Raw genomic sequence first — 23,733 nt, 5'->3', positions numbered from 1 at the left:
TTTCTTTTTCTCTCACCAAAAGCCACAGTACAGACAAAGACCTGCTCCTTTTGAAAACCAGTGACACAGCTTCATTGCCTTGCATGTGTGGGAAGTAAAAGTCTGAATGTGTTTCATGAATGAACCTCATAAACACCTCTACTGAATTCAGAAGATGTAAGAAAGAAAGTTTCAGTTTGGAAAGATTGAACAAAAGTGTAAATCACCCTAGGGAATGAAGAATACCTAAGATTCTTATTGACGTTAAATACCACAATTAGAAAAAGTACAAAACCATCAGAATTTAAAAAACACTTGATTTTTCAGATTTTGGCCCTAAAACTGCATTAACTTCATATCATTTGCTGAAAATATTCTAACTGAATACCAAATACATGCTCTGTTTAATATATAGCTTATGAATTTCATTACCATGCAGTATGTTTGCTGAAACATAATGAAAGAAAAGTTGCTTAAATTAAGCATCTGTTACATTCAGTCCTAGTTTTAATTATATATATCTCATGAATATTTTTGTGGTTTTAGAGGAAAACCTGAGTAGGTAGAAACACTGGCAAATTTTTGAAGACTGCCAAAGAAATGGTCAGAAATATTTGCAAAGAACATCTACAGCTACAGTTCTGTCTGTGCTGGTGAACTCCAGTTATGGCACTAATAGCACCACAGATCTGCACATTGAATAACAGTTGCCTGTCTCCTGTCCTTGTTGGTTCGTGTCTGTTTTGCATGTGACAGCTTTGTTGCTCCATCTCTGCCTCATTTTTCACTTGGAGGAAGGCAGTGGCATAAAGAACGCCAGGGACATTAGAATGCTCCATAAACATGATTAGAGCATTCACCCTCTTCATTTAAAGCAAGTACCATACTGCTCCCAACATCTGCTTTGGGCTATAATGGGGCCCTTAAGCAAACCACACCACCCTGAATGAGCAGAGCCCTGGAACATCTGTGGATTGTGCCTGTATAGTTGGCAGCTACAAACATGGCATCTCATACTTATTGTCACTCACCCTCTTGTGCTGGCACTCACATGGACTCCTCTGGGAGAGAAGAGTTATCCACCTGGAGCTGAGGTTTTCTGAGACAAACCTGTGCTGTATCAACTGTATTTATGTGAGGAGGGCTCTGAGCATTGGGGTGTGCACTTCACTGGAGCCAGCAAACTCATAGCATGGGTATGTGGATTCCATAAGTAGTAATAGAGCAAAGACCATGTAAACAGCACCACTAAACTGTCAGTTTATGTTGTTTCCACACTGAAAGGTGAAATACACCACAGTTCAATTGATTTTTACACTTGAAATTCTTTTTTCTATTAAACATAACTTTCTCAGGAACAGTAGAGTACCTATAGCTAATTGCTCACTTGTGACAAATTAAGCACTGAACACAGTGTCACATTCTTACAGGGAATGGACTGATCAATATTCACTGGACTGATTGATGATTTCCAACATGAAACCAAGAGATACCAAAAGATGCATTAGGATTTTAGCAGATTTCTAGAGCTGTGTGTGAAATCTTGCTTATGGCACCAGCCTCTGCATGAGTCTTTATGGCTGCAAATAAAGGGTCATTTTTTTATCTCTTTAGTAGGGCTATTACCTGTTGAACATCCTGCTGGAAAACACAGAGCTGCAGCCTTTGATGTAGCCGGACCTTTCTGTGTTGCCAGATGCTTTCTAGGCGCCGCTGGTGATGCAGGACCTCATGCACCACATCCAGCACCTGGTGAACAGCCTTGGAGTAGTTTGCAGTAGCAGTGAGAGATTCAGAATTCCCAGGACTCAGGGGACGCTGTAGGACATCCAGCAAGGCTTTTCCATCCTGGCTCACCTGAATGAAGAAATAGAACTGCTTCACTGCACTGGTACTTAAATATCTGCCAGCTGACAGAGAACAGCCTAGCTCATTCTTTTTCTGCCGTGTGTTTTCCTTATTTCAGTCAAAAAGGAAGAAAGAGCTCATAACATCTCTTTTTGACTTGTACTTACACATGGAGCACTTGCCTTTGCTTCCTAGTGGCCCTGCTGTGTCACTCAGCAGGAGCTCAGGTACAGCACTGCTGGGGCTGCACACAGAGATCCCAGGGCTTTATTCCATGGTGACACTTGGGCACTGAAAATTCCTGACACACACTGCTTGGTGACAGGTGGCATTTGCAAGAGCAGGCCTATCTTTGTGAGGAGGTGGCATTTTAAGAAAACCACAGATGGCAGAGTCATTCATATTCTGTATAATAAGGGAGAGTCCTTCTTTGTAGGATTAGTAAGTATGTCTATACATTGAGAAGTGTGACATTCCATTCTGTATTTCATTCAGTGGCAGTGAAAAGTAAATTAGACTGATTCTTTTCTTCCCCAGGAACAGCTCAGAGGGACCTATGAGTTTTCAATAGACTATGAAGTTTGCTGGGAAATACAAAGCCCTCTGCATACATGTAACCTTTTTCAAGCATATTAAAATATATTTACAGATGCAAAGGCATTTGGGCATTAAAAGAAATCAGGATGCCTGGTTTTTTAATGTCAGATTTTTTTCTGGAACATTCCTGGACCATTTTCATATTGTAGGGGCAAAATGACAAATTTAACTATAAAAACCAGATTTCTGCTAAAAAATGTGTTCATGCACTGATTCTCAAAAAACGGCTTTTTGAAATAACTTTTCCATTCCAGATTACAAAATTAAAATATTTTGTTCAACAGAAATGGTAAATGAGGACATTGCTGGAATCCCTCTTTTGCCAGCCTTCTTCTTGCTTTTCCCTCTGAAACAAACTGCAGTGAAAATGACAAGTTTTCCTGAAAAGTGTTATTTGTATGCAATCACAATCACCAATCCTGACAGAAAATAGGGTAATGAATGTTTTTCATCCAGTTCAAATTTGGAATATTATCAGTCAAAGCTAAAAAAAATCTCCAGAATTTCCATGTCTCATTTATTCCTGTATTATAAATTGCTTATTCAAATGTAGCAAATATCCTTTTAATGCCCTAACTTTGGTAAGCCATGCCACATCCTGGTCTGTGGTAGCACTGGGTGTCTGGTGCATTTCCAGAGAAACAAAAAATTGGAGTCAAATCTCATTATATTTATGACTGTTTGGTGGCCTTAGGAAAATTCTTGGGGTTTTTTTAAGTATTCAAGGTAATTTGAAACTAGATGAGGAAATAACTGGAGAGTACAAAGGGAGTGGCTTCCTATACTTGATTTCAGTTGCTGCTGAAGATGAGCTGGAATAATTTGCACATGCTGGAGCCCTTTAGGGTCACAGAGGAACAACAGCAGTGGATAGTGGTGATATGATGGAGGGTTTTGGGAGGAAACATTGAGGCAGAGGTGTTACCTTGGCAAGATTATGGAGATGGCATTAGCTGCTAGTCAGGAAGAAGCAGCTTACAGAGGAGGAAGATAAGGCACACTACATCCTATTTTATCTGTGGGAAGACAAGCAGCAACTACTTAATTGCTGGGAACAGGAAACTAAGGCCATGGACACATGTGGGTGCAGGTTATTAGACCAGAAACTCCTTGCACTGGCTAAATCCACTGTGTAATTCACTGTGTTTCTGTTACTGGGATTTGGGCTTAGAGGTGGTTTGAATCACTCCCTGGGTGGTGGTCCAATGGTTTTAATAGAGTCCCTGCTGATTTACACTGCTACAATCACAGCAGAACTGGGATTAAAAATAAAGGTTCAAAAGTTTAGCAGTAAGAGATGTGATTGCACAGAAAATATAGCACACATGTTTTACTCAGAAAAACTTTGTTAAAAAGTTTGTGCTATAATACAGACCTATTAATAGCTACACTTCTGCATTGTCTCTTACTCCTTTCTCTTCTATGGGATGTAGGTTTTTATCTGTTGCATGGCAATTTGCTTCTGTTTTCTGTCTAAAAAGCCTCAGAGATTACAAGTTATGATTTTTCCCTAATGGGGATTACCTCCTGGTTATTCTCTGGGCAGACAGAGATAAAACACCAGATTTGAAGTCATTGTGTTGTCCTGTTAATTATCATCAATACAAATGAGAGTCTATTGGAAGTGTTCTTCTGCTCTCCAGTTTATACCCCTGTCCCAATCACACTGGACTAAATAAATGAAAAGGAGCATGGTGACCATCAGGTAACCAGTGGTACTCAGTATTCTCAAGGATAACAGATATTCCAGGGTTTCATATCATCGGCAGCTCTGAAATTCTTCAGCTTAAAAAGTTTGTTTTCCAAAACTGTGACTATTATTGCATTCCCAATCAATAGCTCTGTGCTCTCAGAGTTCCCCAATGAGCAGATTTCTGAAAGGAACAGCCTCAAAATTGGAGAAGCCACCTACTGTGCTCTTTCATTCATTTCCATGTTCTCCTCATAACTGCAAAAATAAATCAACAAAGCTCTTTCCATGTGAATCTTTTTGAATTTTTCAAGGATTGTGCAAGGAGACAAGCAAAACAACACAGGTTAGTCACATCATCTTTTTTGCAACATATTTTTAAGTATTGCAAAAGTCTTCAGCTGAATAGACCCACCCCCCATGACTTGCAATCCCAGTAAGATCCAGTGTTGCATTTGTCAAAGCAAACTGCTGCTGGACTCTGGGAAAGTTTAGCTCACCACCTGGCACAAAACACACACACACTCCTATCACCTGTTGATATTCCTGGCTTTGTGGCAGGGAAAGGATGGGCAGAATGCAAATGCTTCTGAAAGAAGTTATGTAACCTTGGGTGAACCAAAGGATAGATTTTGTTGTGCCAGTGGAATCATCCCATGGCTGCTCTATGCAAAGATAGGGAATAAGTGAAAATCTGCAGATATCCTTTATATCCTGAGGATATCCTCAGGAAGACCTTCAGAGCCTTGGAAGTGACAAGACTAATGGTGCCATCTGTGAAACATGTACAGTTTGCACTAGGGAAAAAAAAATGGGGTTTAGAGAAAATATATCATTCCTCTATGATGACCAGAGCAAGGCATGAGCAAGTGGGAGATACATATATATATATATAAATGTATATATATATATGTATATATATATACACTGTCCTGGAGTCTTCACTTGGTGACTTACTAAGTATAGTAAACACTACCACAGTCCTCCAGTCCAGCTTGGAAAACCCTGCAAGGAGCAAATCCCTTCACAGCCAGAGAGACACTCCAGCACAGCACAGGAAACTCTTTTTGTCAGTAGCTTTTACTTTATGCCATAGCCTGAATGGAGAAAAAAGCAAGAACTTCATGTGGGTTTTTTTGACAAAATTCCAGAGAATTTGTCTCAGCATTCTTGGCATCCTCTTTTAAAGGAAAAAAAGCACATACCCTATTTAGGTTGGAGATATTTTACGACAGTATATACAAATACATCTGAGATGGTGCTTAGGGACAGGATTTAGTGGTAGATGATAGTTTTAGCTCAGCAGTTGGACTCGGGATTTTAAGGGTCTTTTCCGGCCTCAGTGATTCTAGATTCTATCTAAAGCAGTCTTTTGAGCATTTTGTTGCAATTAGGACTTTACATCTCTTTGTACATCGAAGGAAAAAGCCTTTGGCATCTTTTGAGCCATTAGCATACCTGTGCTAGAGCCAGGACTCATCCACAGAAGGAAAGCAAAAGGAGTAAAAGTGCTAGTGGCAAAAAGGGGTTCCCAGTTCAGCAGAGACAGAGAAATGCCTCTTCTTTGGGGTGCCAACACTGGTTCTAGATTTCATTTCTGTATGATTTCAGATTTGACCTTTGGTTCTTGCCTTACAAGCAAGAAGTACATGCTGGGAAGTCATGTAGCACAGCCTGGGATTGGGTCTGACTCTATCTTTGACAGAGTTGCAGGAATGGAAAGGAAATCCTTCTAAATGCAGCCTTGTGTCTGTTATCACTCAGCAGATACTCACATTTGCTCTGGGAAGCACATACCTCTGTGTAGGCCTGGGTCACTTGCTCATAGAGGGTCTGGTGATGGTGGATGGCCAGTTCCAGGTCTTGCATTTCTGAGGGGAGGCCTCCATCACTGCACATTTTGCACCAGGCATCCACACCTGAAAGGAACTGAAACAATTCCAGAAACAATGAGCGACAGTGACACAAAACACCTCATCAACATCAACTTTGCAGAGTGCCACACATGACTGCAGCAATGACCAAGGAGAACACAGAAGTTACAAAGGAGTCCTTCTGGGCACCTTGGAAAGGCACATTCCTGTCACCTCCTCAGTACTCTGAAGGATGCCTAGATCCAAAGGAATGTTTTCTGTTTCTTCTGCATTAAAAATAAATGCTTATTTAAGCAGGTTCAGCAAACACCCATTCTAAAAGCTCTTGCACACCATCAGGGAGGCTACAACACTGCAGAAGGAAGGCTACAACATGTTTAGAGAAAAAACACCAGTGTGAAGCACAGGAAACAGTGACAGCTCCAGCTGCATTTAGCGTTGTCTCATCTGTCTGTCTGCCCTCATTTACCTGTCCTTAAAACTACTCACATGAGTAAACTCCCATTTAAAATCACTGCTGAGATTCATTTCAGTGAAAGGCAAACAGTCTGCATCCAAGGAGCTCCATCCCAGGTCCAGCTTGGTGGGGTTGCTATTAGGATGCCAAGGCTTTGAGCCCCCATGTCACATGTGCTTCTGGCCCAGGTCAGAAGTGATCAGATGCCATTACCATCTGACGGCTGCGAGGCAGCCAGCACAAAATGAGCTGCTGGTCTCAGTCCAGTTCCTGGTGGGCAGATGTCCATGAAGAGGGAGGGGAAAAAAAAGCATTGCCATTGCAATTGATATGGTTTAGCACCTTGGTTGGAAGCCTTAACAGCCAGCCAGAAACTGAACACTTTGGGGTGCAAAGGGGTGGAAAAAGGTATTTTTCTACTCTAAAGGCCTCCTGAGCAGTGCTGATGCACTTTGGCAGAACAAACTGAGGAAGCTCTCCTGGGTGCTGCCTGCTCTGTAACAGAAAAGAGGAATTTAGTCTCTAAGATTCCCACCCTGTTTTTCTTTTAAGCAGAGCTTGGTTCAATGACACAGCTCACATGTTCATACTTTGTCCATATGAGCTGCCTAATGCCACCTCATTATTTCTCATTAATGCCTTCTCTTCCCCCATCTTTCTGTTAAACCAGCCTGCCACACCTTGGGCTATTTATAAAAAAGAACAGCTAATTATATAACAGATGTAGTGCCCCGTAGGACGAATGTATAATGCCACAAAAGCACCTCAGGATCACAGCTTTGTCACCACCTGAAGTGTTCACCTGTGGCTTGTTAGTTAAGCACTCACTCACAGCATGAAGGGCTGTGAGATTCAAAGCAAAGAATTCCAATTCAACTGTCCCTGGCATCAGCACCCTTTTTTATTGGTAGTGTAAAGCCATTCACCATGCTGCTGTGTAATCAAGGCTCTAAAGTGTTTGCACTGTAAACACTTCTGTGCACAAAGATTTGTGACAAAAGATGAATTCCTAAGAGTTCATGTCTACAGAGTACAAATCTATCAGTGAGGACTGTGCTTTCTAGAAAGCCAGAGGCAAGGATGGCAGGCTCTCCTGCTCTGGTTTGACTTATGATCTGTTGAATCTGTTCAGATGAAATCCCCAAACATCCCTGCATAAAGCTGAAGTCATCACATTTTGTGCCAAAGTAATGGAATTCACATGATTTCCGATGCAGTTTAAGAGCACAGAGCTGGGATCAATCCCTTTTGGGGCTGTTCCATGAACCTCTTGGTCAAAACAGTGAACAAAAGACCTTTACACCTCACAGATGAGTCCTCCTGCAGCTGGAATCACGCTGTCATGCTTCTTATCAAAAATGCTGAATTCTACCCATTTCGGTAAAAGCTCTTACAGCCATGTTACTCATCTATTGTCACATCTCCAGACTGTGATTTGCACATTTCATGGGAGAAGTCTCAGGACGATCCACTGCACAATGTCCACCTTGCTGGTTTGCATCTATCTTTTGTATATAGACAGTGTCACAATTACTTTGTTAATTTTGCTTCTGCCACTCGCAAGAGCAGTTGACATCATTTGTTTTAAAAAGTTTAAAGAGATGCAGCTTGTCAGGGTTTGATATTCTGAGAGTGCAGAGTGGTCTGTGCTGTGTGTGCAGAGTCATACAGAAAGAGCAAATAGGGTTTTTTTAGGGATTGTTTCAAAGTGTTAGTTCAGGCCATTCTACTACTGATTTGGATACTTTTGAAAGAGCAACTTTATTAATTTTTATTATTTGTCACACACTGTGGCAGACAAAAAAATTATTTAAATGTAACCCTTCATGCTAGAAGCAAATTCTTATCACAATACAAAATCACCATTTGAGTGAGTTGCAAAAACTTGAATTTAAAATTGTAAATTACTAACTGTTAGTTTGGAACAGGAGTCATTACTGTCTGCTAGAACTCAATACCATTTAAATGAAATGCTTACAGTTGTAATTAGTTTATTGACTAGAATATCCCCTATTGGGAACTTAAAAAACCCCTTAAATATGATTTGAAATGACAGACTAAAATAATTGTCCATGCTTTACAAGGATTTAGGAAAGATCAGGAAGAACGTCTCTCAAAAATGAAAGAAGTCCCTACAGTACCTTTGCGTCTCTGATCCAATCCAAAAGCATCTTTAAAATGATGACCTACACTTTCTCCTAATTCTCAACCTGAGTTGCAAATTCTGTATGCAAATTCTAACAGGTAATAAAGGATTTTCAGACTTCTTACTAACTTTCCTCAGGGACTGCTCTGCTGTACCAAGTGGTTGCTCCAAAACACAGCTCAGACATTTTGTACTCAGCATTTCTCTAGATTTTTTGCCCAGTCCTTCCTCACTGTTTGACTCTGTGTGGAAGCTGCAGGATAACCAGGGTGGTTCACCAGGACCCAGAAAATCTAAAACAAAATTCTAGTGTGCTTTCAGGCCAGAATGGCTATGGGGAAAGATGGGAAGACATCTTTCCTCAGTGACTCTTAATACCTCTTGCTACCCTGAATTTTTCAATTTTTTGTGTGAAGCTACTTGTATTTTTCCTGATGCTGTTTCTGGAATTTCCCTATATATCTTGGTCTTAGCCTTGCATCTTATCAATATTAACTGTTTCTCTTTTCTTTTCTTTTCTTTTCTTTTCTTTTCTTTTCTTTTCTTTTCTTTTCTTTTCTTTTCTTTTCTTTTCTTTTCTTTTCTTTTCTTTTCTTTTCTTTTCTTTTCTTTTCTTTTCTTTTCTTCTTTTTCATTTCCTTGGTTCATACAAGGGAGTGGAAGATGTGCTTAGAGAGATCCAGGCAGGGCTGAGAGATGATAACAGTAATCTTCCTGGTTGGGGAGTAAAGTAATATGAAACAAATGGTCAGGGGTCACTTTTCTGAGAATCAGCATAAATATCTAGTGTGTGCACTTAACACCTACTACCTTAAACAGTAATTCTGCTCATGCACTTCTGAGGGTAGACTCTGAGCCAGAATTAATTGGTTGAGATCTCCTGGCTAATTCCAAACATTAATTTGTTCATTCTGACAGGAGCTGTAGAGTGAACATCTTATGAACACTTTAGCCCATTCAGAGACTACATCCAAAATGGGGAGGACACCTGTGTGGGTGCTTCCTCCATCTGGTGGTTGGCAAGCTGGAATCTCATCTGGAGTAAATCAGCAAGTTCTCTTGAAAATTCAGTGAGATAAGACATGTTGTCTTACATCCTCCTGACACTTTGAAGAGCTTCAGACATATATAAACCCAGAGAAGCAGATTCTCTTTTGCTCTAGAATATCTCCATGTTAGCATGAGAAAAGGAGGGGAAATTAAAGAAAAAAGAAAGAAGGAAAAAAACACCACAGAATTGAGAGATTTTTAGCAGGTGGAATCAGAGGACATTTGGGAAACACCTCCAGTGAATCTGTTGAGTGGTACCTTGACCTAGACAAAATGGTTGTTTTGAGTGAAGTCTACTGGCTTTTGATCAGACACTTGTGTTGAAGACTGCCTAGCTGGAGGCGATGTAGTTGGCAAGGTTTGTCTTGTTTTCTTTCTTTTCTTCTATTTTTTCCTTTTCTTTGCTGTTTTCTTGATGATGGTTTAGTACGTGCTAGCTGTGCTTAAAAATTTAAGAAGGACAAGTATGTGCACACACACTAAAAAAAAAAAGGAAAATAAATAAATAAAGCATGCAGGAATGAATTCAGCTGAGTAGCTGAGTCCCATTCATACATGCCACATGTATCTGCAATAAAAGCCAGGAAAGCACCGTGATTCCGAGGCACATGAAGACAGATGTGAGGTTCAATTCCCAGCAGGGCTGACTTAGCCTTTCATCCTTCCAAACCAGACAAATCACATTCTGTGCAGTTTTCTGTGTGGGGTCTTTAGGAAGAGACCTTGAAAAAACAAGTTTCTTCCTGCTCATGTTGCATATTATAGATATTTCATAAATCTTTGTCCCCAGCCAACAACTCCCTTGCAGGCTGGGGTGTGCCAGAGGCTGAAAGATGATGGCCCTAGAAGATTGGCTTCCTGTTGGCATCACAGAGACCTTCAATCAGCAGGAAGGGATGAACAAAGAGACTGCAGCAACTTATTGCACCAGAGAAGGAATGACAATCTGCACCAGAGATCCGTGAGAGGGAAGCAGGGATACACTCTGGGAGAAATGGCTGCATCTGCAACAAGATTACCCTTACTGAGAGAACAAAGGGAGCAAAAATAGATTTGATCTGCAACAGAGGAAATAGTGGGTTTATCTGTATCTTTGCTTCACAATACAGCCCTATTTGACAGTAAGCCCTATTTATTGTAAAATAATGAAGCCCTGATTTGAGTTTTAAAAAAAAACCCTGGCGGATGCCAACTAATAAAGAGTCACATTTGGAATGAATATTTGATAGACAGACTTAGTTACAGACCAAATCTCAAACACCTCACTATTTATACTATACAGAAGTTAAATGACCAAATTATTAGCTCAAGGCATTGGTTTATGCCAGAGTTACTAAGGCAGGGAAGAAATTTTAGTCCAGGCTCATGGACACAGTGACATTCACATTTATTTTTTGTAGCTGAGTTCACAGGTTTCACTTCAGCATTTCTCTTCCATTGAGTTTTCTCTTACCGCAAGTGAGGAGCAACTGCTGGCACAATTAGCAAATTTTCCTGTCTGTTAGTAATGAGAAATTGGCTCCTGTCAGACAGCACGAATTTCAATATGTTGGGAGGAAGTGCCAGGCAGGTCAGTATACTTTTCTGGTTTATTACCTTTCATGCTGCACAATACCTCACCAGCTCCTCAGAAATAGCAAACAACACTGACACTTCAGAAAAATAGAGGGTCACTCATGAAAAAAAAAAAAAAAAAAAAAAAAAAAAACCCAAAAAACTATGAAGTCATAAAAACTACCCTAAACATAACCAAGCAAACAAGAACTATCTAATTCATTAATAAACCCTAACATTTTAATTGTGACTACCATTTTAATTGTGACTACAGCCTGCCTATATATCCTTTGATTTTCCTTTATGAATATATGATGATTGACCAGGACTACACCTAATCACTACAGTACCCATTTTAAGGAGATGAAAGGTTTTGTACTGGGCATCTTCATACATTATTAGTCCCATCAAAGGCACTGAGTGTGCTTACATGAGTAAATGCCCAGTAGGGTGAGTAATTGCTCTATGCTATTGCCTGTTGTCAATAAGAGCCACGGAATAAAGAAAAATCCATTGTAATTTCACAGTCAGAAACAAACAATGGGTAAAATCTTTACTCTTTAAGATAACCTTTTCTACACATATATTCTGGCTTAACAGACACAGTTTCCTTCTTAGCTCTTACAATTTCTTCTTCAGATGCTTCAACTATGGGTTATTTTATAAATACCAAGCACACCCACTTAGTAACTTTGGTATTAACTACTTGGAAAAACAAGCACACAACAACACTGAAGAAAGCCCCAAAGCAGTGTTTGTCACTGGAAAATGAATGTGATCAACATATCATTGATGTTGAAGCATCATCATTAGGTGAACCTGGCTTAGATACAAAAAAAAAAAAGCACAAGGTTTATTCAGTGACATTTTAAATCTTTATTCTAGCTATGAACTACGGAATTGTTCTAGTACTTGTTAAAGACACAAAATAGAGTTCAGGGGTATGGAAAATTTTCTTTGATGTTCACAGCTGTCTCTGAAATCTCTGCTCAGTGAGCTCTAACAATGTCTGGGGCTATGGAGAGCACTGTAAGTGTTGGAATGAATTCCGTAATATTCATAAACAGTAATACTCTTTGGCTCCTAGAAATTGCCTGCTGGTCTACACCTTTGTCATGTGTGTTATATTCCTCTGCACATAGCACATATACATGAGTGCAGATACTGTTTTCCTGACCATAATAATCCTGAGCTTATTCACAGCACTAATGAAATATTAGAAATAAAACAGCTTGTTAATGCACCAGTGTACTTCGATTATGATCAGATTCTTTCTCATTACTAAAGTGAAAAGATGTCTTACTCACCAGGGGACATGGGCTGTTTTTAGGATGGAAATATCACTGTTTGTTTTTGGGACACTGAGCCCCCAAGAGCAAAGTTCTTGGCCTCAGTGCACATAACCCAAAACCCACCAAGCCATAACTGCAGCATCGTCTTTACTGAGGTAGCAGGGAACCATTCTGCCTCTCCCCAGAGCCACTCACCTGTTCAGCTTTCTGGTGGAAGACAGCAGACATGGCTAGGATGGTGCTGCGCTCATCCAGAGCTGCAGCAAAACTCTTCCACTCCTGATCCAGCTGGCTGGATATTTGTTTGATTTGCTGGGAAGCATAGTGGCCTGCCTCGGAGAGCCTCGACGCCACAGACATGATTCGATTGATGTTGACATAGGCATTCTGAAAATTAAAAAGCACACATAAATAAAGAGAGGGAAGAACTGTGACCACCCTCTGCATTCATTACACATTCCAAGCACCATCAGTTGGAGTAAAGCCAAGCAGTTCAGTGAGAGCAATCAGCCACCTGCTTCAATATGCATGAATAGCAGGCAGAATACCTTCCACTCTAAAAACACATCCCTCTGGATTCTTTCTGTACATCTATGCCATTATCTAACACTGTTATCTCCCCCTCTCTCCTTGAATTTATTTATGTAAAACTAATTTGCCATACTTCAGCTACTCACTCACCTGTTAGGGTGTACTCATTGCTTCTAAAATATTCCTGATATTTTTGTTGCATTAATTCATATTTCTGGATGCTATGTCCACATATTCATAGGTAAAAGGTTTGCTTTATGCCCTTTGAGAACTGTCTGATAATCCTTTATGGACATGTAGAGTCAACAAATGGAAAAGTCTTACAGAATTTAAAAGAGCTCATAAGGCTATCCTATAGAAATATAAGTGTTTCCATAGAAATGTCTATTACATTATGGTGTAGAGTTAAAATGTTATCTTTTCTGCAGGCTATTTTAAGCTGTTCTCCAGCAGAGATATTATTCAATGCTATTCTGCATTTAGAAGGACTCAAAAGCCTCTAAAAGGGTAATATTTTCTGTTCTTTCATAAGAATTTTCCATTATTGTTTTTATTCAGCCTTGAAGAAGTGGAAGAATGGTTTTTTTCTCAAACTGAACCTCAGACAGCAATATAATTGCATTACAATACCCCCATTCTGCATAGGAATGTAAGCTGAAAATAAATAGCCATCATGAAAGTGTCCCACACTGATGCACCATCACAAGACAAATGACAGCTGTCCTGCAGATTCCTGGAAAGTCACTTGGTGTAAGCACTTTTCCTTTCTCTTTCCTCCTCACCAGAGGAAAGGAACATCTCACAATTTGAGATGTTTTGCTAATGATGACTTACTGCTGCTTTCTTGTCTCTCTAAAATATTTCCAAAGGGCCTTACAAATTTCTGGGAGTAGAATCTGTAAGACCCTCAGGCACAAGGACAGACACAGCCCTGATGATTTTAGCAGCATTACTCATGGGCAAATAATAAATCAGAGATGGAAGTGTTTGTTGGAGCAGGATCTCATCAGAGTGAGTGGGAGCAAAACGTGGAAAGGTATCTGCCAATCCAAACATGAAATGCAACAGAGCACTGCCAAGGTAGGCACAGGTCCAAACTAAGTTGTAAAGCAGGGCAAAATATGTCTGCAAAGTGTGTGGGATAACTATGAAGTACATTCATCATAACTCTAGGTGCTAAAGGGGAAAAAGATTGGGCCCCAGCCCTCTGAGCCACTCAATTCTCCCTGGCAGAACCATGACTGTGACAACTGTCATATAAATAACATAGATCTAAAGCAATACCCAGCCTTCAGTCTTCTTTATTCCTCTTATCACAAAGCCTTTTCTTAAAAATTGGATTTGGCTCAAAATTGTTAGATTAATTTTTAAGAAATAGCCATCTTTTTTCACTACAACTAGAGAAACCAATAAAAACTTCTGTTTTGGAGCTTAAAGTATACTAAAAAAAGTTACTATGATTTGAAATTTTGACCACCAGCCACTGTCCAACATTTCTTTGTGTCCCTCTAGGTTACAAACTGGAAATCCTACTAAATGTTTAAGCCTTTTTCCCAGAAATCCTTCATGAGTAAAACCTCAGCCAAGATAATTTTGCAACATTGCAGGTCAATCCTTTTGATGGAAAGTAGTTCAGCATCACTACAGGTGCTAAAACTTAGATGAGTTGTGCCAAAGTCATGGAGCATTGCTGTGTTTGAAGAAAAAGTTCATGAAGAAGTTTCAATTTCCTGTAGAAAATGGTTGTTTTCATCCTGATTTTGTTTATTTATTTTTATTTTTTATTTATCTCAGCCACTGCGATGCAATGGGCATGGAGGGAACAACTGTGAATTCTGTGGTTCCCAATGGCTCCAGCGCACAGCTGTGTTAACCAGCAGGAGGGTAAGGGAAAGTTTAGCTAAACTGCAGCAGATGTTCTGAGAGTCTAGTTTTTAAGTCAGATAGATTTATATATTGTTATGTCTGTTGTATTTTTATACAGGGATAAGGAGGAAAATGTCTCTTTCCTATATGGGAATTTTTCATGGAAGGGTACCAACCCATTAACTCCATAGCTTTTTCAGCAGGAAGCAAGAAGCAGTTTGGGAATCACCAGCTCATGCCTCCATTCTTTGTGCACCAAGTGGAAAAGGCTCAAAAAACAGAGACTCCTGAGCTTCTCCTGCTCATTTTTGAGCAAAAACTGCACCCAAGTGCAGTATCACCTGTGATGGGCTCTTCTGTATTGCTGCAGCAGATTGAAGTAAAATGCAGTTTGGCCTCAAGGCAATCCATAATTTACTTTCAGGAAAAAAACCCAACATTTAACTGACCACAATCCACAAAATGCAAGACATTTCTGAACAAACATTGTAAGCCAGGTTTTTTTCTTTCATCTTTATCTGCCAATGTGTAATGTTCTGAAGTAAAATGGAAAATCTATGCTGACGAAATTCGTCTGTTGACATTTCACAAAGTTAAATTTTCCTTTCCCTCTGGTGTGTTCACTTCTATAAACTGAGTGAATTGAGATTTCTTCTGTGTCACTATTATATAGATCTTTCAATCTTAACAGGAAATAAATTCAATACAGTAACTAATGTCTGTGACTTTGTTTTTCCTTTAGGCTTAGAAAATTCACAATAGTAGGTGCATAGAAAGTCTTACTTTAAATTTAAACCTAACCTCATCTTTTTTTCAAACCTGAGAGGGGTCCCTGAAGAAGACCACTCAGGGATCACTCATCTATGGCTATATAGGAGCATAATAGATCAAAAAATGAGGAAACAATATATTAATGCCTAGAAGTAAAAGCACTTCAGTTAACATTCTGTAGTCATGACACTAGGATGCACTGAAATTTTAGCTAATAAATACCTTTCAGCATTTAACAAAGTTTATTTCACATGTACTTGCATGCTTTTCAAAGGCATTTCTCATGTTAGACTTGATTTTTTTATTTTCAATATTTCATCAAAGTCAGTATGAAAAAAAAACATTTTCTACAGGAAATCAAAACTTCTTTGGGAACTTTTCCTTCAAACACAGCAATGTTCCATGACTTGGACACAACTCATTTATTTCAACTTTGAAACTTTAGTCCAAAAAGGGGGATTTTTGCCTTCTAAAAATCACTGGGCTGGAAAACAAAACAAAAATTTCCCCGCATGTACACGGATATCATGATAGGTAAGAGTTTCTTTTACAGTTGACAAAAGCCTTGAGCAGTGCCTTGTAAGCTCTCATTCCCCTCTTTGTCCACCAACTCTCAGCCCATTTCTGTGGCCCAGCCAAGAGCCCGATTCTGGTCCCCAGGGTGTGACACAGCTGTCCCACCAGCACAGCAAACACTGTGCACGCCCAGCTCCCTCCCAGATCAGAGCCCCCAGTGTCAGCAATGAGCACTGACAGAGATGGAGCTGCAGCTGTGCAATGATCTCCCTCAGGGAAATACAGCCATTCATCCCTGATCACCTCATGGGCAAGCTGGGAGACCTCCCCTCTAATGAAACCCTACAAGCCTGGCTGGGACAACAAAGAATGCCTGACACTCAAAAAAGAAAAAGGAGCAGTGGAAAGCATTCAATCTGCAAGGAATTTGGAGTGTTCATCTCATCATTTCCTAGAGGACTAGGTGAGATACTGTGATGGCAAGCAGCAAAGGTGGACTACAAGACAAGGGTTCTGCAGATTAGCTGAAAGTCAAATTTGATTGCTGAAGGACTTCTCTTTAAAATAAAATAAAAAAAAAACGGTTTATACTGTGCTACTGTGACTTTAGAAACTATATGTGAAATGAGCCTAACACATAAATCCAAAGCAGAATATTTCAGTGACAAAAAAACCCTCATGAGACATCTTTAAGACCTTTAAGTTTCTATAACAAGACCAATTACATGTAGCCTATGTAATATTGGATGGCATTTAACTCAGCCTACATACAGAAAAATACCATTCATTGAAGTAAGATATTGGGAATTTTCAACAGATATTATTAGTCTTTACATGATAATTGTAACGTGTTAGAAATATATTGTGATTTGGGATAACATGGATCTCTGTGTGGTGTCAGATAATTCCCTGACACCAGCAGGACAGGCAGCAGTATCAGCACTGAATACTCTCATTTTTGTGTGCAGAAAGCAGGAACTCATAATTTAAGGAAATTATCAGATCCAGGCATAAAAAAGTCCAGGCAAGGGACATACAAATAACTTTGGTCAGAACAAATGGCTTGTACACCAGGTATACAAGTGCTGAGCTACATGTAATATGCTTTGTGCCATATTGGAACACTGAGGATTTGTTTTCTAGTGAATTTATTAGATTATTGATATTGCTTGAAAAAGGTCTGAGTTAAATATTCATCTTTGTGAAAAGTATTATTGCTTCAGTATAAACATTATACAGCTGTGATAAAGAGTAACAATTTATTTTGAAACTGAAGTGAAAACAAGCACCGCCTCAAATCACAGGGAAAAAAAAATAATCTATGCTCCTTATTTGAAAGAAAAATACCACACTACAGTTTATTACCTCAAATATATGATTTCCCACATTCCATATTGATCATTTAGAAGGAAGAATTATTGCAACAAACAGAGAAGCAAATTGTTTTTCCAAAAGGGAGCTTTGGTCACAGCATGCCTATGGAGGTGTACAGGAAGATCATGCAACAAAAGGCATGACCCAGTAAACATTAGGGATGTGCATTTTCTAGAGGAACTGAAGACTGTATTTTAATTTTTCTTAGTTATGCCAGGCTTAAAGGACAGTAGGCACAGTGTAAAGAAAATAAAAATCCCCAAAAACAAACACAACCAAAACAAAACACCTTAGAGATCCAAAATCGGATCCAGCTTTCCCTGAAGTTTGTAGGCTTTTTCCCTGCTAAACATGCAGCCATCTTTAGCTACTTTGTCCTCCTCCAGATCTCCAATAGATACTGATTTTAATGTATTAACAAAACAAAACAAAATTCAATACCATAAAAAAGCCCGAGCCCCACATCCAAAAAAAGCACCTCAAGATTTCATTATTTTATTACTCATACTTCTGAGTAATAAACAGCTGAGCTATTCTGAATCCAACAGTTGCTGATGTATTGCATGTAAAAAGATCCAGCTAAATTATACATCAAATTTCTACCAAAATCATTAATTTCCTGTTAACAGCAATGATCTCTTACCAAGCATAACTCCCAGTTATTTTAAGAAAAGAATACTAGACACCATTATTTTACATTACCATATTTTGTTGTATTATTAGCACAAAAAAGGATAAAGGGAGATCCTCAAGCCTGACTCTTCTAATGGTATTTCTGAAGAATTATGACTGAATTTGCATATTTTACAAGTCAAATGAATTTTAATGCACTCACCTCCAGGACACATTTACTTATTGGGACTCTGAGAGCAGCACTGTTATATGAAAACAGTGTTATCCTGGATTTTGCTAGATGGCACTGTGAGGGCAAGTTTAACTATCAGGTGCCTAGAGCCTGGTTTTGAGTGCTCTGCTCTGATATAATCACAATAAACACATTAATAGGCATTACAAACATTTCTCATCTCCCACTGTTATGCAATGCCCTAGCAAGGCACAGTGCTTGAAGTGAGGAATAGCTAGCTAGGTGGAAGTGGCCTGTGGAATTCAGGTCAGAGAAGTTAATTACCTGACCTGGAATTTGGCCAGAACCCCAGGGTTAATGCCTGTAACCTGATGAAAGCAATGTGGGGTCCTCAATTTCCTGGGGTAGTCAGGATCTCTTTTTCCCATTTCAGTCAGCTGCTCTCCAGTGCCTTACACCACCAATTTCAACCACCTCTGAGGTGTCAGCCCCTTGCAGCTGCAGCCTGACCCTGCACAGCAGGAGGAGGTTTCACCTTCTGGAGTGCTTCACTCAGAGCAAGCTTTGCTGCAGCTGACAGTGTTCAGAGAGGGCTCATCTCTGCACTGCACAGTTGCAGCAGGGGGTATACGTGCATTTTGCCATCTCACTGCAATGATCAAAACATCAATACATCCTGTCCTCATTTCTGTGCTGAAAGCAGGGCAGTTTCCAGGACAAATAACCTTATGTCTGGAAAGAATAAGAAAATGACCAAAGCACTTTAAAAGGTATAATGATTATAATGATGGTTTTCTTTTTTGAAAAAGAAAGGTAAATTGAGTTGGATTCAAAAGTTCTGACCAATTAACAACAGAAAAAGGCAAAATCCCACTGTGGCCACAACTGACAGCTTGATTAGTGTCTCCTTTTCAAGGTTTTGAAAAGTACCTTATATTTAAGGTGTATACCTCCACCCTCTGTGGAGAGAGAAGTATAAATTATTAAAGTGCATCCTACAGCTCTCATTAATTCCCAGTCAAAGAAATGTCGAAAACTTAAAAAGTAATGTATTTGCTCTCCAAAATGTAAACAAACTCCCCAGGACTGAGCTGCTCTTAAGTCAAGGAAGTTACCATACATCAGTGTCTGGCTGGACAGAGCAACACTGCTGCTGCCCCATCCAGCCTGACCTTCCTTACATCGCCTCTCCCAGGTCCCTCGTTCCCTGAGCACTGGAGATGCGGCCCCCTGTGCTGGCCCTCTCCTCCCTCCTGTGCTGGCCCTCTCCTCCCTCCTGTGCTGGCCCTCTCCTCCCTCCTGTGCTGCTCACAGCACCCTCAACTCACCATGGAATTCATGGCAAAGTGGTTGTGCTGTGTCTGCAGGTCCAGGGCGTGTTGGTAGCTCACACCGATCTCTGTGTGGCTCTGCAGGAACAGCTCCTTGTTGTGGCTGATCCAGTCGAACATCTAGAAGGGTTCACACGGAGAGAGGTAAAAAAAACAGAGTTAGACAAGAAGGGAAACAGTAACAGACAGTGCAAAATATAAAAATCCTGTTCTGAGATAGACATGTATGCAACACAGCCAAAATCATCTCACCTATGATCCTCAATAAAATAAACTGTTGCTGAGCAATGGAAGCATTGAAGTTATCCCCAAATTTCACTATTAACAGACTGATAGGTCAGGAAAAATAATTTATTAAACATGTTATTCAGTAAGCTTGATCCCACAGTCTTGTCCTATAAGTAATGGGAATTTCATATGCAGAAAAATGTCAGCAGAGGGAACTGTAATCAGGGATTGCTTCATTGCCCAAAGATCTAGCAGTTGATAAAGTACCTTTAATTCACAAATGTACTAAAAAATCAATAAATATTAGTGATGCAATTTTCTCAAACTCCTTTCTTTTTTATTTATATATAAAGTTTCCAAATATTACATTCAAATAGCCAGCTGACTTCCTACACTTTTATTTCCTAGATCTTTCCAAGCTCAAAGTCAGAACCCAGCCTTTCTGCGACTTACTATTTCTGGGAATGAAGAGAAAAAAAATAAAAAAAGTATTTTATTAATATCTATAGAGAGCACACATTTCAACTTCTTCCACTTCCAAATGTATTCCCGAGCAAAATGGATTGTTCAGTACTTCAGACACGGATAGAAATATATTGAATAAAGCTGATGAAACTCATTTCTTATTCAGAAGCACGTCAGTATGACATTTCAATCTGCAGCCCATTCATTCATTATAAGCTGTCACAAGCCAGCTAAGAGATAGTGCATTTATGTTTTAGCTTGTTCTGTGTTGTGCTAGAGACTAAATGCATTCACAGTGAGAACTTTTCATTCTTTACTCCTGACTGCAGCTCTGCAGGCAATTGCAATCTCAGACCTTTTCTGCAAATATTGTTTTTGCAGAATCCCTTTAAAACCATGTTTTCTTATTTCCATCCCAGTAACCTGGGGAACTGTTCATTAATAAGGACTCTTTCATCATCATAACAATAATAATAATAATAATAATAATTAAAAAACACTCTTAACTCATTAATTCATTACAAAAACGAAAAACTAATTATGGAGGCTGCACAGGTCAGGTCAGTGCAGCCCCTGGTCTTAGATAGTCTTAAAGTGTTTTAAGTGTAAAGAGTTTAAGTGTTTTAAGGTAAAAAGGCAGTGATGCAGCTTCTAAGTAACCACCTTAGGGTCAAATATCAGTCCAAATCTCTGTTATATCATTTACATGTCCTCCAATAAAAAGCTGGTTTGTTCTTTAGCACTGCATAACAACTTTTGACCTGTGACAGCTGAAGAACACTCAGAGCCCACTGCTCTGTTGCTGCAGTTGCTCAGGGTCAGTTGCCCATTCCCTGTGGAGATGGGGCTCCTGAGAGGAGAGAAAAGGCCCTGCATGGGTCACCAAAGATTCCTGCAGGAAAAAACAGCATTTCATGCTGAGCACTCAATCCAGCTTGGGAGTGCCCTGCTGTACAGAGGGGATTTGCTAAAATAACACTGAATATCCCTTTCAACACAAGAAAAATAAACATTCCATGTGTCACCAGACACACTACACTGACCTGGTCCCCAAGAAACTGTCACATATGACTGAGTTCTTAATCTTTTATTTATGAAAATACACGTGCAGCTAGAGAGTCTACATCAGCCTTGTATTTTCTGTTGATAAATAGTCCTAAAAGCCAAATTTGGTTCAAGTTACAAAGATGCAAGTCTAAAGTAATATCAATGACATGGATACTTTCCACCAATGGAGCTGATCAGGCCTATCACCTTTTTTTCAGGAAATATAAGTAACAAAATTTTTGCAAGGATGAGGTCAGAGTTTTCAAACTTTACTCTCAATTAAACAGAATGAAACTACCTACTACACCTGAGGAGACATTAAAGCTTTCTCACCTGATTCCATTTTCTCCCTTTATGAAGATTTAATAAGCAACGTTAGCACAACATAATTTGCCACACTTGTGTGCTTAAAGGAAAAAAAAAAGGACAGGAAAAACATAAAGGTAAAAAAGAAAGGAAACTTCCATTACAGACAAGTTCAAGTCCTAACAACAAGATTTTATGTCTCTGTGGAAAGACCAACAGAGATTTCTTGTAAGTAGATATACGTTTGATGAGAACATTTTTTTTTTTTATGTTTTAAACAATCTAAAGACAGTCAGGGAAAATTGGCAGCAATCCACTAAAAATAAACAATAAATTTAATATTTTATGCTCAGCAAAGCCAAATCAGGATCTTTTTAAGACAAGTAATTTAAACAAGTAATCTATTGTTCTGTGGATTGGGAGCATTTCCTTTATCTAATCTATAAACTTATTGCAGGATGAGAACCTAGCTTAAGTTAAACCATGCTTCTCCCTTTTAATGTAAAATAATAAACTATTATGAAAAAGAAAGGAAGTTTAAGAGATTATTTGCCTTTTTTTGGTCTTATTAAATCAACTGAAATATAACAACAACAGTTTAAAGGATGCTCTTCAAGAATTTTGAGCAACACTGAGCAATAGACCTCTATAATGAAATATGTAAGTATTACACAGCACCACAGGTCACAAGATTTCCTTAAAAATGATGGGATTTAAATAAATGCCTAAAAAGGGGGTCATTTACTTTTGAGATACAATGGATTGTGTTTTTCAAACGTTTTTCTTTGACCAAAAACTCCAAAATTTTCTCCTAATAATGTGACTCCAAATTGAGACTCTGAAATACCAGATGAAATGTGAGTTGTGATGGTGCCGTGAGAGTTTGCAACGCGTGGCCAGGAGGTTTTGATATGAAGGTTTGTCAGCATTGTCTGGCCTGGCCCATATTACCAGCAATATTTCCTGAAAGCTTTCAAGTGAAACCTGTTTTCCACATGAGAAACTCTGATGCTTCCTGTGTTCCTGAAGCGAGTGTGCTCCCTCGTTTGTTTAATTAAAACACACCATTACGGATGTGAACGTGGCAATGACCCAACTATTGCTGTTTCTCTCAACCCTGCAAGGACTGCCCCAGTTTCAAGGGGCTAATGTGGGCTCCTGGAAAAATGTTCAAGATCCTTTGACAAGTCAATTTCCCTGTCAAAGGAATGAGTTTTTAATACAATAAATATCAAAGAGTGGAGAATGTGCCCCGTGAGATCAGTTTAGGCCAGATAGAATGTCTCAGCAAACAGATTTTCTGTGTCATTCTAACATTGCTCTACAGCACTGTATCAATTGATTTCATCCCATCCATGAAAAAGACTCTCTTAACAAACCTAGTCTAGTGATTATCACAAAATGAATGGATCTTTAATTATTCCTGTGACTTACTTATTAGTTGGAGTCATGCTGACTGCCAGTGAAATAATTCTGCTCTCAAGCCTTCTAATCACTCCTGCAGTCATGAATTCACACTAAACAGCAGCACAGAATAACTAAGATTGGACATTACATCACTAAAAACACATGAACCAACTGTCCTCAGTGTCTCCCAGACTGGAACTTCTCCACATTGCTGTAGATAATCTGGAGACCAGTTAAGTACTTAGGAGTTTTCCAGTGACTGGGAAGCAGGGGGAGGGACTAAGCACACTTAAAAAAAAGATAAACTTTCAGTGTGATTATCTCTTGTAGACCTGTTTCTAAAAATACATAAAGAAAATTGAATGCCTGTGCTGAAGAACGTGAAGTGCTACATTTAATTAAGGTAATTAGTCTTTTATGAGAGTCAGAAAAACTAAGAATGATCCAAAGGGTCTCTTCCCTATGCATTTTAAGAATCTAGTCTCACTGTCACTAGCGATCATACAAGCACCAGTAATTATTATAGATGTGGTCTTGAGGCAACTTCACTCGAGATTAGGGTATCAGATTACAACTCCAGCATCAGTCCTGCTGGCAAC

General features: G+C 39.3%; 1 protein-coding gene across 14 annotated transcripts in view; it reads right to left on the bottom strand.

Moving 5' to 3' along the window:
- KALRN (kalirin RhoGEF kinase) overlaps nucleotides 1-23,733 on the bottom strand; it is a 465,290-nt gene that overhangs the window by 232,455 nt on the left and 209,102 nt on the right. For all 14 annotated transcript variants that reach the window (XM_071435302.1, XM_071435301.1, XM_071435303.1 and 11 more), the window contains 4 exons: nucleotides 19,679-19,801; nucleotides 12,683-12,874; nucleotides 5,912-6,043; nucleotides 1,606-1,836 (listed from right to left, as the gene is read on the bottom strand). In XM_071435302.1, the coding sequence (XP_071291403.1) occupies nucleotides 1,606-1,836; nucleotides 5,912-6,043; nucleotides 12,683-12,874; nucleotides 19,679-19,801 (678 nt within the window). The remainder of the gene's footprint in view (nucleotides 1-1,605; nucleotides 1,837-5,911; nucleotides 6,044-12,682; nucleotides 12,875-19,678; nucleotides 19,802-23,733) is intronic.

The sequence above is a fragment of the Agelaius tricolor genome, unplaced genomic scaffold, assembly GCF_023055355.1.
Source record: "Agelaius tricolor isolate 1412-34295 unplaced genomic scaffold, bAgeTri1.0.p SCAF_10, whole genome shotgun sequence".
Taxonomy (NCBI): Eukaryota; Metazoa; Chordata; class Aves; order Passeriformes; family Icteridae; genus Agelaius; species Agelaius tricolor.
Note: the sequence above shows the minus strand (reverse complement) of the source record. Positions and strands in the feature narration are given on the sequence as shown.